Source organism: Notamacropus eugenii, chromosome 6 (assembly GCF_028372415.1).
Source record: "Notamacropus eugenii isolate mMacEug1 chromosome 6, mMacEug1.pri_v2, whole genome shotgun sequence".
Lineage (NCBI taxonomy): Eukaryota > Metazoa > Chordata > Mammalia > Diprotodontia > Macropodidae > Notamacropus > Notamacropus eugenii.
In genome coordinates, this window is record NC_092877.1 from 40,028,264 (window position 1) to 40,047,105 (window position 18,842).

An 18,842-nucleotide genomic window follows, 5' to 3' on the forward strand; every position below is an offset into this window, starting at 1 on the left:
AGTTGTAAACAAGAATGTGTTTGCTAATGGCAGATTCCTGATTATGGCCATTGGCCCAAAGAGAATCTTTAGGCTCACCCTAAAAATATACATACATACACACACACATAAAATATACATACACATACATAATACACACACATTCCTATATATGTGTGTGTATACTCATACACATACTTATACATTCACAGGGCAGTCAAATCACTAAATTGAGTCTAACTGGCTAAAGTGAGGACAATAATTCACATGAGTATAGGGACCGCTTTCTCCCTAAGTGTGCTATGCTTAGAAGATGCCAGCTTGGAAAATTAAAAAAAAATTCAGTTGAGCAAGGAATAAGGAGAGAAAGAGAAAGGAGGAGCGGGGACAAAGGAGAAGAGAGAAGGGGGAGATGAGAGGAAGAAAGGAAAGAAGAAAGAACTGGAGACAAGGGAGAGCAGAGGGAAGACAGAAAGAGCAGGGGAAGAAAAGAGGGAGAAAGGAAAGAGGAAGAGAGAAAGGGAAGAGAATAAGAGAGAGAGGGAAAACAGGAAATAGAGGAGAGAGAAAGGGTAGGGGGGAAAGAGGAAAGAGAAGGGGGAGAGAAGAGAAAGAGAGAGAAGAGATGAAAGGAAGAGAGAAGAGGCCGTGTAGAGGAAGAAAGGGAGAGGGAAAGAGAAAGAGAGAGAGAGAGAGAGAGAGAGAGAGAGAGAGAGAGAGAGAGAGAGAGAGAGAGAGAGAGAGAGAGAGAGAGAGAGAGAGAGAGAGACACGCATGCCTTAGATTTGTATCTGATGAGTTGCCAGCAGAGGGCTCAAGAACATTAGAATAGAACAGTGGCGGCGGCGATGAAAAGTGAGGTTTGGGGTGTGGTTTTTATTTTTTAGGGTCATCCATCTCCCAAGTTTCTTCTTCAAAATTTGCTTTGAATTACAGTTACACAAAGACATCACCACGAGTGACAGGAAGCCAGGTGTACTTCTATTTTTTTTTCACTCTTAGCTCAGAAGCCTAAGGGAGCAGTGTCCTGAGGTTATTAAGCACCTTGGAGTCTAGTTTCCCCACTTTGGAAAGTCACTCTGAAGCACTGGCGTTCCTCTTAGGAATGATCCTTTCTTAACACTTCATGACACCTTGTTACTGAAGCATTTGGGGAATGCAAACAAAAACCTTTTTTACAGGACATCACTTAAGACCAAATGAGATTTTTGCTTTCTTTTGTTGGGGCCTAAGTCACAAGCTAAAGCTATTTAATATGACGCCAGTCTTCAGTGTTGTTACACTTGGGAGCTACTTTCCAGAAATGGGTCTCCAAGAACGGGTCTGGAATGAGACCTGCTCCTCCTTGCTTCCCACCCAGCTAAAGAGAACCTGTCCTCAGAATGGCTCAGCAGCTGCAGAATGACCAGTCAAACCCTGGAAACGTGTTTTTCCTAGCCCCCATCCTTAATTTCTCATTAAACCAAATATCAAGAAATGGCTAGGATGGAGGGGTGCTCTCCAAGGCTGAGTCAAAGCATATGGGAGGCCTGCACGACACCGGGCTGCCACAGCAGATTTCAAAATATGTGGAAAAATCCATGAACAGCCATTTTACCAGGATTCCCAGAAAGAGCCAGGAAACGTGTCTGCTTAATATTTTAATCTGTACATACCTTTTTTTAAAACCATTACACTTTTATTTAAATTAACTTTTTCTTGCAAAATATTCATTTCCTTTTTTCCAACAAAATTTTTTATAAAGGCAAAAATAAAACAATTTCATTTTGGCAAGCGTTATGAAGTTGACACTGGCAGTAACTGGAGTGAGTTAAAAATAGACTGTGTCTTCTAAATAACTTCAAGAATCAATTTTTTTTTCTGAATAGTCAAAAAACAATAGGAATTTTTATATTCATCAGTGACTTGTAGTTCCACTGTCTAGATTTTTTTTAAAAAACATTTTTTTTCAATGCAGGAAAACGTAACTGAAGCATGTTACCAGTCTTGCAAAACACTGCATACATGTTGGTGACCTGCCTCCTCCTCCTTCCAGACTGGCTGCTTAATCCAAAAGCACTGACTTTGTGTCACTTCTGCAGGAAACTAAGCTTCTGCAGGAAAATATTTTCCTCCTACAATGCACTAACATGGTTCTTGGGAGTCCAACTGCCTGCCTTCAGCAACTGTCCCAAGACAACCACCCAACAAGGAGGGGCTTGTGAAGCAGACCTCAGAGTGAAGGTCGAGGCTGCTGGAACCAGAGGACCCTGGGCAGACATCAAAGGCCTCTCTGTATTTGACACTCTGGCAGGTCATGTCTTGTATTTGAAGAAAATTGAAGAGAAAATCAAGATGTGTTGGTCAAGCATCCCCTGGGTTCAATTATTGCTTACAATACAACTTAAATCGCTTCTCTCTCTCTCCATTTGGTATTTCCAAATTTTATTCATTTATTTCTTAAAAGTGAATTTTTAAAAAAAAATCTGGTAGAAGATGAAGACCCAATTCCTTCTAAAGGTACATATACTGCAAGTGTATGCATTGCCAAAGGGTGCCCTGCTGGTCACAATCCAGTCTCTGCACACCTCTGACCAAAGGGCAGCTACACTCCAGGGGCCTGTGCTCACAATACTGGCTGCTAAGCTTAAGTGACATTCAAGGCAGGATGTGAATCCATGTGTCCAGTGAAACAGCAGGAGGGATCATTGACTTTCTCCTCCTGGAAGAATCCTTGTGGTCTTTTAGCTCCAGCTCCCAGAAAGCTAAATTCTCACCCAGGTTCATCTCACACATAACGTACTTCTCAAATGTCAGTGATGATTTGGAATTCCATCTCCACACCTCTCTCCTCCCAACTCAACCCACTACCCTTCAAATGTATACCTGAACCTGTGTGTGTGACCCTCCTCACCTGCCACATCTATATAAATACCTTTCCATGCACTCAGCCCTTGAGATTGTTAAAAAATATACTGTTTCTAAAATACAGTGTCAGTATTTTACAGCATGTATTAAAAGTGCTTTTTATACATATGTAAAAGTCAGAACTAAAACAGAAGTGGTGTGTGTGTGTGTTGTGTGTGTATGTGTATTGTGTGTGTGTGTTAGGAGCTAGCCTACAGTGACTCATTCACAGGATGGTTGGAAGGGTACGGGTGTCCCTTTCCTGTTTCCCCTTCAGAAAACCCCTCCCAGGGCTCTTGGAATTTCCTTTGGGGAAAGTAAGTGATCTTCTCCCAGGGTGTTGGCTCCATGGGCTCTTGGCTCCAGGCCTCTCTTCGGGACATGGGTCACTGGTCACTGGTCAATCACTGCTTGGGCTAGCACAAAAGTAAAACAGAGTACAGTTAGGAGCCAAGCAGCAGTCAGTGCCATCAGCCTGCATACTGAAGAAATAGGGCACGTGAGCAGGGCAAAAAGCATGTCTGTGAACATGGGCGCACACAAGTGTATACACACATACACACAACAGAAACTCAGGGCTAACATGATGGGGCACACAAGCAGAGGTAGCCGCATGAGGCCTCTTGGGTGCCGCTCGCCCATGGCTGTGAAGCCCAGACTCCCTCCTGGTCGGGCTCTTTGCAATTTCTAGGCAACTCCAGAGATGTGGACCCCTGGATGAGAGCTATGCCCTGAGAGCGAGGTGGGATGATAGAAGATGAAGATGAAAAGGCATTAAGAGACTAGATTCTAAGTTATGGCACTGCCACCAGCCATCTGTGTGATTTTGGGCCAGTCTCTTAACCTCCTTGTGTCTCAATCTGCTCATCTGGAAAATGGGTGTAGACAATCTCAAATATCCTTTTCAGTTCCAAGAATCTAAATCTATAAGTAAAGAAAGTGGGTTGTAGTCTTGGTTGAGCTGTGAACAATCTGTGCAACCTTAACTATCCCTTCATCTCTCCAGGTCTCAGTTTCCTTCTACATAACATGAAAGAGGAAGATTCGATAGCCGCCAATGTTGCCTTCTATCACTAGTCCAACATTTTCTTTCCTCTAAACACCAGGAACAACAAGGAACCATCCTGTAAACAATCCAACCTGGCTGTTAGACCTGTTAGGTTCAGGCATGTGCTCATCAAATTGAGCCTGCATTACTGATGAAATGAGAGTTTCTTGAGTTTTCCAGGTGGTAAGGAACCAGTTCACAGAGATCTGATTGCATCATGCAATAAGATATTAATAGTCTTTCCCACTTAGATAGCACCTAGTTGAGTCTATTGCAATTCCTTTTCAGGCATGGATGGGGCTGGACAAGTCACCTGATTCTCTTTGAACTCTGAGATTCGGTGACGAATCTTGGTCCCAGAGGATAGAGGGATGCTTTCCCTCATGGTTTTCAAAGTGTTTTTCTCTGCTACTAACTCATTTGATCTCCATGACAACAAGCCTGTGGGGCTGCCAAGGCTAGGACAATTGTCTCCTATATTTTTTCCTGTTGCGCTTTTTTTTTTTGTTGTTGTTGGTGTGTGTGTGTGTGTGTGTGTGTGTGTTTTGTGTGTCTGTTTTTTAAACTAAAGCTTGGCAAGGTTAAGGTTAAGGGACTCACCCAAACACACAGCTAGGAAGGAGAGGTGTCTAAATTGAACTAAAACTTTCTCTCCCAGCTATGGTTTAGACAAAGTTCACGGAAATAAGTAGATCTCATCGGGAGAGGAGAGTGGCCCCCAATCGATCACTACTTCAAGGAGAAGCATCTAGAAAGAGACATGCTCCACACTGCAGGGCAAGAAAGCGCCACAGATGGCAAGCCAGGCACGCCGAGCAGACGTAATCATTAGTGCTTACTTGGAAGGTGCTTAGACAAACGTGTAGTGAAATCCATTGCTTAAAGGGGGCTGTGGTACAGAAGGTGAGGGGAGGCCCTTGGACAGCAAGGCTGACTGTTGAGCTAGACAGAATCACACAGGAATTAAGCAGCGTGTTAGACATAGGATCGATACAAACTGTCCACACAAATCCCCAACAATCAGCTGGACACCCCAAACACCTGGCATGGGAGGGGCAGAGCAGGTGACCTCACCAAGGCCACCCAGCCTCAAACCCCAGGGCATTAAGGAGGTGGTGGGGAGTAGCAGTGAGGCAGGTGGTCCTCCCCAAGACTGGCCCTGTCTGGAGGGCCCTCTGGAGTTCGTAAAGCTGGGAAAGTGGAAAAAGACAGGCAGCAGACCACATGCAGGGAAGACTTCAGAACACCTCTGTTCTCTGATGTGGAGATGCTGATCTGGTACATGCTAGCCCAGGCAATTACCAGGCTTTAAAATGAAGTGTGTGGCAAAAATTCAGAGTAAAAGCAAAGCATAGGTCAGAGGATATAAGAACTCCCATCAGTAAAGGAATTCCTATGAAGAAGCCGCCACCCTGGTCTTCCTCATCATTAGCCCCCTAGCTCAGCTTCCCAGCCTGCCTAAGATTACAAGCTGTTCCATGTAGAAGCTGATAAGAGACAGAGGCAGTAAGTTGGGAGTCTATGTTGGGAGAAATACATTAGATGTAGGCAGTCCTGGGTTGAAACCACAAGGCTGGCAAAGGCACGGCCCTGGCCGAGGGTGATGAGAAACTGGAGGAATTTGGGCCAACTCTGATGAAAATGAAATTCGATAACAAATGTACAACAAATGTACAGTTCTACACTTGGGTTCCAAAAAACATGGACTCTACAAGTGCACAGGGTTCCTATGGAACAGTCCGGAGGTCTGACTGGATTGAAAGTTCAAAGATTCAACAGCCAAACTCCTCCCCAACCCACCTACGCCTAAAGGGATCTTAGGCTCTGCAAATATCTCTCTCTAGCCTGCCTTTCCCTTCTATTAAAGACTTTGGACTCAGCTTGAGACCTGCATGATCTCAGGTACCCTGGTCATCTGGAAGGTCCTAGCTGGGAAGGGATTTGCCCTGGGACAAAGAATAGTCACTTCAGAGGATACAGGCCTGTCTACTGGTACTCAACATTGGTGCCCATGAAGTAGATCCAGTAATCAGTGGGGGTGGCTGTCAAATTGGCAGACGACACTGATAATCCAATAGAAGGTAAACTCCTTGTTCACATCTGTCTTCGTCATTTTCCAACACCAAACCCTGTGTCTTGTGGATAACAGTCTCCATGTTGAACTGAACTGAATCGAGGAAGGGTAACTAATTGAAATCCTTAACAAAATATTCTAGAAGCATTAGAAGAAATCTAATAGAATGAAATTTAATAGGAATAAATGGAAAGTCTTCCAAAAAGACCCCCAACCATGAACAATGAAGTTCATAAGAAAAAGATCAGGGGTTTTAGTGGGCCCAAAGCCCAATATAAATCAGCTGTGTGCCATGGAAGTTAAAAAAACAAAACCTCACCAAAAAAACTAATAGAACCTTGCGCTGCCCTCAGAGAAGTGGGGGGTTCAGAACTAGGGAGGTGACTGTCTTTCAGCTTCTATCATCAGGTCACATCCTGAATATTATATTTGCTTCCAGGTACCACAATTTAGGGTAAAGACTGACAAACTGGAACATGACCAAAGGAAGGCAATCAGGCTACTGAAAGGACTAGATTCTATACCAGGATCCATGGGACAAATTATATTTATTTAGTCTAGAGCAGTGGTTGTCTAATTTCTGGGTCTCAGAATCCCTTTACACTCTTTAACATTTTTCAGAAATCCCCTCCCCATCCCTGCAGAGATCTTTTGTTTACATGGGTTGTATCTATTAGTGTTTGCCATCTTAGAAATGAAAACATCTTAGTATTATCTTGAAAAGAGTTTTGACCTCATAGATCCCTGGAAATGGTTTTCGGGATCCTCCCGGACCATACTTTGAGAATCACTGACCTAGAGAAAAGACGTGAAGGGAAGAGGATGGTCAGTGATCACTGTCTTCTGATATTTGAAGGGTAACTCTGAGATAAAGGGATTAACCTGTTTGTCTTTGGCCTCAAAGGGCAGACCAAGGAGCATCAGGTTGAAATGACAGAGCCAGAGAGAACTTCTTAACCATCAAAACTATTTGAAACTCCAACGGGCTGCCATGGGAGTTAGTGAACTCCACATAACTGATAGAAATCTCATAGAGGGCATGTCTGCTCACAGAGGGGATTGGCACAGATAGGATTCTATAATCTGGTCTCTCTGCCCATCACCAGCCTCTCCTGGGGCCCACAGGACAAGTCTCCAGCAATGTGTAGGGTCCTCTCATCAGTCTGGAGGATGTCTACACTGGCTTTCCAAGAAATCCACTATGAAGATCCTAGTAACTGTTAGGGAAATCCTTCCTTTACTTATCAAAGTCCACTCTAGGCCATGATGGCTGGAACACTAGATGACAGCAGTGCCTGCTGGGACTTTGGTCCTGGGGACAGAGATACCCTATGCTGAATGACTCAGATGTCCCAGAGCATAAAATCCCCTTCTAGGCTCTGCCCCTCAGGAAGCCTAGGCAGATGTGGGAGCCCTTGGAACTCCCTTCCCCCAAATGCCCAGCTGGACAGCAATGCATCTCCTGCGAAGAGAGAGGCCTCATTTCTGGCCAGATAGCATTTGGGGAGCTGAACAATGTTCACAACAGTGGAACTGTTCCTAGGAAAAGTCAGTGTTGCTCCTGAAATAATGTTCCCCTACCTTTCATGTGTGCTGGGGGAGGACAGGGGTCATCTATATAAGTGGTGTCACACTCAAATAGAAAGGATCACTAGACCATATCTAAGGATCCTTATGGGCCATACTGGCCTAGAAAACCACATATTAACATCATATATATGTGGTTTTCTGTATTTTTATGTATTTTGTAAAATATTTCCCAATTCCATTTTAATCTGGTCCTGGCCTCAGGAATGCTGCTGGCCACAATGTTGCTGCATGTTTGACAGCTCTGATCTATATGGTCAGTCCAAATGCTTGCTTTGGTCACCACTGTAGGGAGGAAGCTAGAAAAATTCAGCTTTAGTGGAGAGTAAGGAGGTGTCTAGTTGGGGACATTATGAATGGACAGGCATTCAGTTAGGCTAAGAAGTTATGGCTTAAATCAGACAATCAAGACCAAGACAGATGGGCAGGCAGCCCACCTGCTGGGTCCCAGGGAGGGCTAGCTTGATCCCTCTCCTCCTACTTAGCCCCAACAAAGAGTCTCAGAAAACTGTCTCTCCAGTTCCTTCATCATAAGCACAAAATCCCATAACTCACCCTGAGAGCCCCAGAGACAGAACTAAGTTTTAAATCCTCCTTTTGAGACCAAAACTGACATGCTGACGATGCTGGTATGAGGTTGAAAAATGCTGCCATCCCACCCACTCTCCCCACTCCAACCACAATCCCCTTCTGCACTCCCCAACTCGCCCTGCAAAACAACCCCATGCCACCCAATACTTGAGATTGGCAGACAGATCACTTGATTACTTCTTTCTCCTCAGGACTGAGAGCCTGACCTAGGACAGTGTCTTCTTGCCTCTTATAAAGAAATCAATCCTCTCCTGGCATGAACCTCATGTCCCTGGGGCAGCATATCCCAGCCAGGGGCTCGCTGCCTCCAAGAGAGGGTGCCCTGAATACAGCATGAGTGGTAGTGATATGTGAGAAGGCACGCTGGCCGGTTCCCAGAACTCAGGAAGGGGCCTGGCCACAAGGGGTCCCTTGGGACAGGAAGTGGCAAGGCTTACCTGCCACCTGCTTGCTACGCTGGGAGGCTTCGGAAGCCAGGGTGTGGGAGATGTGGAAGATGCGTTCTTGTTCCTGGAGCTGGGAGTCGAGGTCGGCTGAGCGGTGTTTGTCCTGGGTGGCTGGAGGCTGAAGGTTGTGCATGCTGGAAGCCAAGAACAAAAGAAAGTGGTCACCTACCCAGCAGAGGACAGTTAGATAATGGCTCCCTTGTAGGAGCAAGGGCAGCTCCCTCTCCCTGTACCCAGATCCTTCCAGGGAGTGGGCAGGGCAGCAAGGTGGCTGGCTTTATACATGAACCCTAAACCTGAGCAGCCTGGCTGGATCCTCTATTCATCCTCTACCTGCCACCCTTGTCTCTCCTCCAAAAACCTGCTCAATGTATATGAGAAGCCAAAGATCACCAGTATAATCCAGGGTAGCATGGAATAGTGGCCACATGGATAGTAAGTATCAGAGGTTGGATTTGAACCCAGGTCTTCTGCCTTTAGAGCTAATTCACTTTCTATTCTATCACACTTCCATCTGGCAAGTCACTTAAGACTCAGTTTCCTCATGTATAAAATGAAAATATTAATAGTACCTACCTCACAAGGCTGGTATGAGGCTTGGGTAAAGTAGCAAGGGCTGGACTGGTAGACCTAAATCCCAGGTAAGGAAACACTTTCTACAAATGCAGGTCAGCTACTTCTCTGAAATCTAAAGTCTTAGAGAGTTACCTAGAGCACTGAGAAGATCGTTGACTTGCCCAGGGTAACATAGCCAATATGAAATAGAGGCGGGACTTCAATCTGGATCTTCTTGGTTTTGAGGTCAACTCTCTATTGCCCATGGCATGAGCCACTCTCGTGTGAGGATAAAGTGAAATAACGTATACAAACTGCTACGCAAACCTTAAATAACCATTATTTATCAGCAGTTATCATCTGAGCCCTGTCTCTGAATTCCTGCAGGACTAAGCAGGTCATTTCAACTCGATGTCAGAGAGAGAAATGATGATGACACTTCAAAAGAACTAGGACTTCAGTGATGTGGACATTCCCTCCAGTGACATTAGTAGAGGACAAGATGGTGGAGAAGATTTGGGCTGGGCTTGGAGCCAGGGAGATCTGAGTTCAAATTCTACCTCTGCCATTAACTGTGTGATCCTAGTCAAGTCACTTAAACTCTCTTGAATTTTAGCGTACCCATCTGCAAAATGGGGATAATCCTAGTGGCTACCACCTCAGGGTGCTAGGAAGATCCAATGAGACCATGTCCATAAAGTGCTCTGCAAATCTTAAAACTGCTACGTTGCCAGTTGCTTATTATCATTATTATTCACCTCATTCCCTCCATACATAATCATTGGTTCATGAATTTTTTTGGACAAAATAATTCCTGCCTTAGAGGTCAACCTCTCTGAAATCAGCTAGTGGTCCTTGATTGGCTTTGAGGGGTGGGAGGGGAAGCCGTTAGCTGAACCAATAATGTTCCACTTTAGGAGGATCTGCTCATGTGGGCCTTTCGTAAGAAGAGCTTCCCAGGATCCAGGGACACTTGACAAGTCCACTGAGACAGTGGAGGAATATCAAGTGTGGGGAATCTGGGGCCTCGAGGCCATAGGTTCCTCACCCCTGATCCAAGCAATTCTCAATGTTGGGAGAATATGCGGAGATGAACGTGCAGCCCGAGTATAAGGTACCCCCTACCCTTGCCTGACCTGATACATCATCAGTATATGGATGGGGCTAGGCATGAGGATGAGGGGACCCAGGATGAAATGCTGACCTCGAGCGGGTAAGGAGGTTGCGGATCTTCTCGGCTTTGCGGAACCTTGCCTCTAACTCTTCCAGGCTGAGCGGCTCCTCAGGCTCCAAGTCCACATAGCGTTCAGGAATGGACACCTTATCTGGCTTGGACAGCTAGACAAACAGAAGAAATAGAGAGAAACTGAAGCTGAGTACCTGTTTCTCACTGCCTTCCCCTCTCTGATTACTGTCCATCCATTAGCACCATAGCTGTTATATACCAATATTTGTACATCAACTGTTTCCTTCATGTGACTATAAGCTCCTAGAGGACAGAATCAAGTGTTTGCCCTGCCTTTGTCTCTCAGGGTTGGCACAGCAACTAATAGCTGGTAGTAAGTGCTTAGTGGATGCTTATTAGATTACTGGTCAATCGTACTTGGTGGATCCTTTGAGGTCTGCCTGAGAGGTTGGGCATTGCCCATCTGAAGCCAGAGGGGCTAGGGTGGGAGAGGCGGCAGAGAGAGAGAAGGAGGAAAGAAGACTAGGAAATTATCCTCAGAGTTTCTAAATGCTAAATTCACTCAGCCCACACTCAACAGATTTCTTTAGTCACAATCCCTTACATACCCTGTTGGGAAAGGGCAGGTATAAGCACCAGACCTGTGATTTCATAGGTATAGGGAACCCCCTAGGGTGGAAAACTCCCTCTACTAAGGCCTGATTCTGTGCTGGCAGAGAGGGAAAGGAAAGAGGGAGAGGGCCTGGAGCAGAGGGCCTGGGCAGCCAGTGGGCAGTAGAAGAGGTATTAGCAGATTAGAAACTGAGGTGTGGCCAGAGTATGGAATGGGAGATGTCTCCAAGCAGCAAAGACAGAAACTAGAGAAGAGGGAGGACAGTCAGCAGAGTTTTGGGTGTGAATCTCAGCTCTGATACTGATTAACTACAGGGCATACCCCATAGGCAATTTACTAAGCCTTTCTGAGTCATCATCTCCTCACTGGTAAAATGGAGAGAAGGATCCACCTCACAGAGATAGTCACATGACAAAATTTAGACCTGGAAGAGACCTTAGAAATCATGGGGTTCTCCTTTTACAGAGGAGAAAGCTGAGGCCCAGAGATGGGAAACTATTTGCCCAATATTGTTAAGCCAGGGAGTGGCAAGCCTTGCATATGAACCCAGATCCTCGGATCCGGAACTCTTTAATGATGAAATGAAGAAACGGATATGAAGAGTTTTGTAAAAATATTGGCTGTTACCATCGTCACTATATGTACACATATGTTTGTTTGTTGTTTGTGATGGGTAGTTTCAAAGTCCTAAGCCATGGGCTCAGACATTGAGAGGTAGGTTGGGAAAAGAAAACCAAGGACCAAAGTAGGGTTTTCTTCAACTGAACGAGGGAGTGGTCCAAATCACTGCTGTGACTTTCTGGGTTCCACAGGACTGGAGGGAATCCTTCCAACCAAGGGCTGAGCCATGGCGGCCCCAACTTAGCACAGCAGCCCCAGTGTTAGAGGCTTGTCCTCTCATGCTGGCAAGGAGATAGCCGAGATAGGCTAAACTTGCAGGTTTTTCCCTAGTGCTCAAAGGGTGAATTTGATCATGTTCGACCAAATTTTTAAAGATCAAATTAAATTCAACTTAAGGACACACTCAGACTTTGATTCATAATTGTTACCTCTCTCATGGTGAAAGAAAGGTAATAAACTCTTCTCTGTTTCCAATGGGGGCAGATGAAAAGGAAGTGTGATTTCATTACAGCAGGAGGGATTTAGGTTAGAGATAAGAAAGGACTTCCTGACTGGCAGGATTATTTGGGCCCTACAGCAGACTGCCAACACAGGATATGGGAGTGTGTTTCCAGAAGGCGACCTATAACCGGTCAAGCTCCTGGCTATCTCAAATAGCAAGAGGAAAGACTCCATGGCCACGGGATTGGCCCAGATAACTCCTGAGGCCAGTGGGGCCTGGATGCAAACAATTCTGCCCCCAACGCTGCTCTATTGTACTAGGTAACTCAGTAAGCTGGTCAATAATTGTTATCATAATATAGAGAGAGAACACTTGGAGGTTTACAGAGAGCTTTCTCTAGGATATCTCATTGGATCTGTAGAACAATCCTTTGTTTTTCAGTCATGCCTGACTCTTTGTGACCCCATTTGGGGTTTTCTTGGCAAAGATACTGGAGTGGTTTGCCATTTCCCTCTCTAGCTCATTTTACAGATGAGGAACCTGAGACAAACAAGGTGAAGCGACCTGCCCAGGGTCACACAATGTGTAAGGTCAGATTTGAACTCATGAAGTTTTCCTGACTCCAGGCCTGGCACTCTATCCACTGTGTCACCTAGCTGCAAATCTTTTGGAGTGTTCTCATTTTCTCTCTTTTACAGATGTAGAAAGTGAGAACCAGAGTTTAAGTGACCCCTAAGTGGGGGTCACACAGCTAGTAAATGTCAGCGGTAGGATTCAAACCCAGGACCTCTTGACTCTAAACCTAGTCAGTCTCTGACTCTACGAAGAAGAGGGTAATGTATGTGTACGTGTGAGGAGGAGCAACCGATACGGGTCTTGGCTCAAGACCAAGGTTCTAGCAGTTCTCTTTAGGGAATCTACCTCTCGGTGGTCACTGACCAATACTGGAGTTCTGGGTACGGAAGCCTAGTGACATGACATGACTATGCCCTCTTATTATAACTATCTCATAATGGCTATTCTGAAATATCCCTTAATAACTATTATAAAATGTCTAATAATTATTACATATTTCACAATAACTAGATAATATTTAATAAATATGGAGTCATTTAACTATTATTTAATCATTCACATTTAGATAGTATTTGAAGCTTTGCAAAATACTTTCTATATCTTATTTCATTTGATCTTCACAATAATCCTGTGAAAGGTCTAATAAATGATTAAGAGGTCTTCAGTTTTGTTTAATTATTTAATATTATCATATACAGCCCCCTTTGGATTAGAGATGGAGATGTGGAGCAGACTGGTGCCGCGTGTGAAGTTATGTAGGAGCTGTTTCATTCATTCATTCCTTCCTTCCTTCATGTATTTAACCAACATTAATTAAATACCTATTCTATACAAAAAGCACTATGGTTAGTTCCAGGCCCAGAAAAGCTAAAACATCTTGGTGAGCCCCAAAAGAACTTGTACCAAATGGTTACTCATGATCTTGTTCCCTGGACCCACTCTTTGTTCAAATGCTCTGATTTCCATTGGATGGCACTCCTGTTCTTTGGGTGGCCCCAGTGCATCCCTCAGGATCCCTGCTTCCTCCCCATGGCCCCAGTGCAGCCCTCAGGATCCCTGCTTCCTCCCCATGGCCCCAGTGCAGCCCTCAGGATCCCTGCTTCCTCCCCATGGCCCCAGTGCAGCCTTAGCATCCCTGCCTCCTCCCCATATCCACTTGGCAGGCTCTTCTCACTTGCTCAGGCCCTGAGGTATTGCAGAAGCCCTAAACCAATCTCCCCGTTTCCAGCTTCCTCTTTCTCCAATCCACACAGCTGCCCTGTCTATCCAGATCACTCTCTGGATGAACAATTTTCAAAGACTCCTTGCTGCCTCCAGGACAACATACATGTTCCTCAGCACGACACCTTTAAATCTCTCCACAATCTAACTTTCCCCACCTTTCCAGGGTTATTTGACCTCACTAGGCTCAAATCCTATTTCTGACGCATACTGGCTGTACAATAACCCTGGATAAATGGTGCAGAGGATAGAGAGCTGGGGCTGGAGTCAGGAAGACCTGGGATCAAATACAGCCTCAGACACTAACTATACAACCCTAGGTAACTCACTTAACTCCTGTCTACCTCAGTTTCCTTGACTATAAAATGGGACTCACAGAGCTGTTGTGAAGACCAAACGAGACAATATTTGTAAAATGCTTAGCATATAGTAGGAGCTCCATAAATGCTTCTTCCTTTCCCCTTCCCTGGGTTGTTGTGAGTATGAAATGAGATAGTATTTGTAAAGCACTTAACACAGCACCTGGGAATTTCTCCTTTCCCTCTTCAGACTCTCCTGTATCATCCTTACCTATTGTCTCCTCCTGCGTGATGCAAGCTCCACGGGGACAGGGTCTGCGTCACGTTTATCCTTACATCCAGTGTCTAGCACAGCACTCGGCACAGAGTAGACACTTAACGGACTCCATGACAGCTCGCCTCCTCTCCCCTCAGCCCTGTCTCTCACAAAGCCCAGTCCCTCGACTCAAGGGACTCCTTCAACTGCCAACTGGAGAACGTTTCTTTAACAGACCTGGAGCTGACCTCTCCTTGGCACTATTTTCTGTCCCGAGGTCAGCTTTGACATCCTAGGCTCATATATGGAACTAACTTGGCCCGTCTTTTTGGGATTATCTGGGAAACACTTTACTGTGACCTATAGAAGAAGCACTCAGCACACCCGGGCTGAGAAAGCCCTAAAGAAGAATGCCACAGAAGGCGATGCTTCCATCAGTAAGGTGACAGCCCCACCAATCTTACCTCTCTGCTGATGTCTATGTCATAGTCTTGAGGCTCTAGATCCATCTCAGTCACGGGCGTAGCCTGTACTTTCAGCCAGCCATCCTCGACTTTCTCCCCTCCTTGCATGGCTCTCTCAAGTAATTGCAAATCAAAGTCCTGTTCTCGCTTCCACTGGTAACAGACACAAAAGGGTTAAAAAGTAGTCACTTCCCCCTGCCAAGTGAGACCTGCCCTTCCTTAGGGGGTGAAAAGTGGTGACCCAGGCTTCTGGTAGTCATTATTGAAAAGCTCGAGAGGAAAATGAAAAATCTCTGACTCCTTCAACAAACAGCCAGCTTCCCAAGGCTTAGCATCTTAAGTAGTAAATAGCTGATGCCTATCTGGAGCTTTGGGATTAACTACATTTATAAAACACAACTGGAGGCCATGTCTAGGCCTAAGGGATGTCTGTTCACTCTAGGATACTGACTCAGAATCACTCACCTCTGCTGGGGTGAGAGCAAGCTAGGGGCCCAGTTGGTAACTGTCAGTCCCTCAGCCAGGGCCTGATCCAAATCTGCTAATCAGCTGCACTGTGTAAAGCCTGTAGAGGATTGCCTGCAGGTCAGGCTAATAAATGTGGATTGTTGGAGTGGTACAGGGACAGATTTGGAGTCATAGGTTCAAATATTGGCTCTGCTACTTATTACACATGTAACTCTTCACCAATCCTTTATCTTTCTTTGGACTTCAGTTTCCTCATTTACAAAATGTGGGAACAGAATTAAATAATCTCTAAGCTCCTCTCTAGCTGTAAGTCCATGATGCTAGGACAGTCAGCGCCAGCCTACGTGGGCCCATGGGCTCCTTTCTAATTATCAGACCAATATATTGGACTTGGAAATAGGGAAAAACAAAGACCTTCACTGATCCTTTGGTAGAGTGGGGACATTAGAGAATTCTTTCCATATATAATAGCTATTAAGATCAGTTAACGAGGCAGGCCATGGTTAAGCACACAGAACCCAAAGGTAGCTTTGGAGCTGATTACCTGAAACTAGAGTGGGTTCAAGTGGAATCAGTGAGGCCACTTTTAATTCAATGGCAAAGCCATAGGTACCTCGAAAACTATGCTCAGTGTGAGTCTTCTATTAGCCCTCTTTCTGTACAAAGGTGAATCTCCCTAAAATGCTTTATGGTCAAAGCAGCAAAGGCCAACTTCTATCCCCTTGTACCCTAAAAAGTGTTCATGCTGACCATGTTATTGTGAATGGTGAAGACGGCTTATTCATGTTTTTCTTCTCTTAGACAGTAGCAGATGTCCATCCTCTCCCTTCCCCTGTCCCCTCCTACCCCACTTTTCAGATACCCAAAAAGTCCTGGGCACATCTGTCCACAATGCTAATGACAATAATAACCAAGATAAAATCAGCCGATTTCAACCTATTCATGCACAAGCTTTCCACGCTCTATATCAAAATGGTCATCGCTCTCTCTTTGGTGAATGATTCTGAATGTCTCAAATGGTTAGGATGTGGAAGCTCCTGTGATAGAGAAATCATGTCATGATCCACAAAGAAGACAGGTAGTTTCTTCCAGTCTTGGAAGAGTGACAGCTACTTGTTTAAGCCAGGCTTGATTGACTCCATCAAAAGAAAAGGAACACTTTATGCTACGGTGCGCTCTAGTAAGAAACACATCAATCCATTATCATCAAGCAACATTTTTATTGGTGTCAATGCAGAGACTTGTACATGTGTTTCTTCAAAAAAAAAAAAAAAGAAAAATAAACAAAATCCAACAATAAAAAACCCACAAGGAGCTACTCAAGAGTCACTCTGTATCTGTGCTCTTTCTACATTTAGAGACACCTGGTTGCAAAAACCGAAACCAAAAAAGGCTATGTTATCTTATTTGGTCAGCAACCCACACACGGAGGCTAAGAGAGCCAGTGGACATCAGCAGCTCTGTACATATTAGTGCCCCCGAAGCTCACCTCTATAGCCATTAAACTAACACTACAAACAGGCTGTGTGGCTAACTGGTGGGGGGTGGAGGGGAGCATGTTTTGATATTCACTCCAATCATTAATTCTTGTCAATAGAATAGCAAAAGGTGTCATTAAGAAACTGTGCGCATGTATCAGAGGAACTACAATGACAAAAAAAAAATACTTAGACTCAGCATAGCTCACTGGAATGTGCAAAGATTGTGAACATATTTATGCTTTCCAGGGTGAAGGACTTTACTCAGATAAATGTGTGTTGTCTAGCTCTCCACTAGTATTCCCTGGCAGGGAACAGATCAGCAATGCAGAGACTACAGACAAGTGAACCACAGATCAGCATCATTGGGCTGGGGAGGAAAGGATGCTAGACAAAGGACTGAAGGGGAGGGAGGAGAAGCCACACTTGGGGTGGGGGATCAGCTAAGCAATTAAGGCAGAGCTGCTAACGCAATGAAGCCTGGTAAAAACGGAGTAGGCCAGTTATGAAATGTCCAACACAAATGAGAAGCTTCTGTAAACAAAACAGGTGACATTAGAGGCATGATGAGCGATAACTCTAAAAGCAGGAAAACTTGTGCAATGAATCAGGTAAGGAAGAATCAGGCTATAAACATCTAGGGAAACACATTATTAAACGCAAAACACACAAGTGAACTAAAATTTGGGGGAGAGAGACAGACAGACAAAGAGAGACAGACAGATACAGACAGACATCTAATACTACTGTGCCGTTTGGACTCCTGCAAATTAGGATGCCCCCTTTGTTAGCTTGGCTTCGGTTAGTGACCAAGAGGAGCATCACAAACTCCCATATTCTCTGCTTGAGCCCAAACATGTCCCAGCTTCTGAAGGAGCTGATGGAGCCTGCCTGAAGGCAGAGCTCACTAAAGGAGCCCCAACACGTATCTATAGGCCCTCCTGTGACACACACTTTGAGGATTCCAGGGACGGTTACTTTATTATGCTCCTTCCCTAGCAAATCACTGGATTCCCTCTTCCATCCGCCATACAAACTCAGTCATAAAGTTCTGAAAGGCTGGTAGAGAATTCCTAGAATGGCCTCTCCAGGGGATTCCTGAAATGAACTGTAGACACTCTCTCTCTCTCTCTCTCTCTCTCTCTCTCTCTCTCTCTCTCTCTCTCTCTCTCTCTCTCTCACATCTTCCACTCCATTCTTTGACCATCTTTCCCCTGCTCAAACACAGCCCTCATTTTGAGGAGAAAACCTTAACTAGGACTACTGGCCCTGCTGGAGCACAGAGCTCTCTCAGGAGTTCAGAAGCCCTGCCTTAAAGTGCCAAGTGGGGAGGAACAAGCAGCCCGGTCCTCCTAGTAACATACTGAGCCGAGATCTCCAGGGCTGGCCCAGCTGAAGGTGTGGGATGAGGCCATGTTCTGTTTCTCGCCTTGGCTCAGTGTCCTCTTGCGTTCCCGGACGAGAGCTTTCTGGTGACGCTTCATCCTCTCCAGCTGCTCCTCAGCACTCATCTTGCCCCTCAGGTGATCTCCAGAATACAGGCGTTCCAAGGCACTCTTGGGTCTCTGGGAAGGAGGCATGTGACAGACAGAACACATGATCTCAGTGGCTGGGCCCGAAACACAGAAGTCCTCAGACCACCAGTGCTAACTGCCACTGTGCCCTCTTACAAACACTTTCACAGAGAATAACCTCAGGGCTGGGAGACACTTCAGAGGTTATACAATCAGATTCAGCAAGCATCCTGCTAGGTGCAGAGGATACAAATGAAAATTTTAAAAGACAGTCCCTGATCTCATGGAGTTTTCATTCTGGTGGGGGTAAATAACATGTCAAACAAACAAGTGCATGCATAATTATTTGAGGAGGAAGAAGCAAACATTAATCCTTGGGGAAAGTCTTTCTCTAGGTGTCGGTACATGAGAGGGGTCTTGGATCACAGGAGGGGAAAGAGTACACCTAGGCATGAGGGACAGCCTGGGCAAAAGCACGGAGGGAGGCTAAGATTAAGAAGAAATAGGGAGGCCAGTTTGGGTGTAATACGGAATGTGG

The 18,842-nt window shown here is 45.3% G+C and overlaps 1 protein-coding gene across 11 annotated transcripts in view; it reads right to left on the reverse strand.

Annotated features, from left to right (window-relative positions):
- Positions 1–1,606: 1,606 nt before the first annotated feature.
- The window catches only part of PLEKHA7 (pleckstrin homology domain containing A7), a 256,560-nt gene continuing 239,324 nt past the window's right edge, over positions 1,607–18,842 (reverse strand). For 9 of the 11 annotated variants that reach the window (XM_072619562.1, XM_072619558.1, XM_072619564.1 and 6 more), the window contains 6 exons: positions 18,155–18,355; positions 14,845–14,997; positions 10,371–10,504; positions 8,603–8,745; positions 4,753–4,855; positions 1,607–3,281 (listed from right to left, as the gene is read on the reverse strand). In XM_072619562.1, coding sequence (XP_072475663.1) covers positions 4,764–4,855; positions 8,603–8,745; positions 10,371–10,504; positions 14,845–14,997; positions 18,155–18,355 — 723 coding nt within the window. In that variant the 3' untranslated portion in view covers positions 1,607–3,281; positions 4,753–4,763. The other 2 variants (XM_072619559.1, XM_072619560.1) reach the window with 2 other exon arrangements.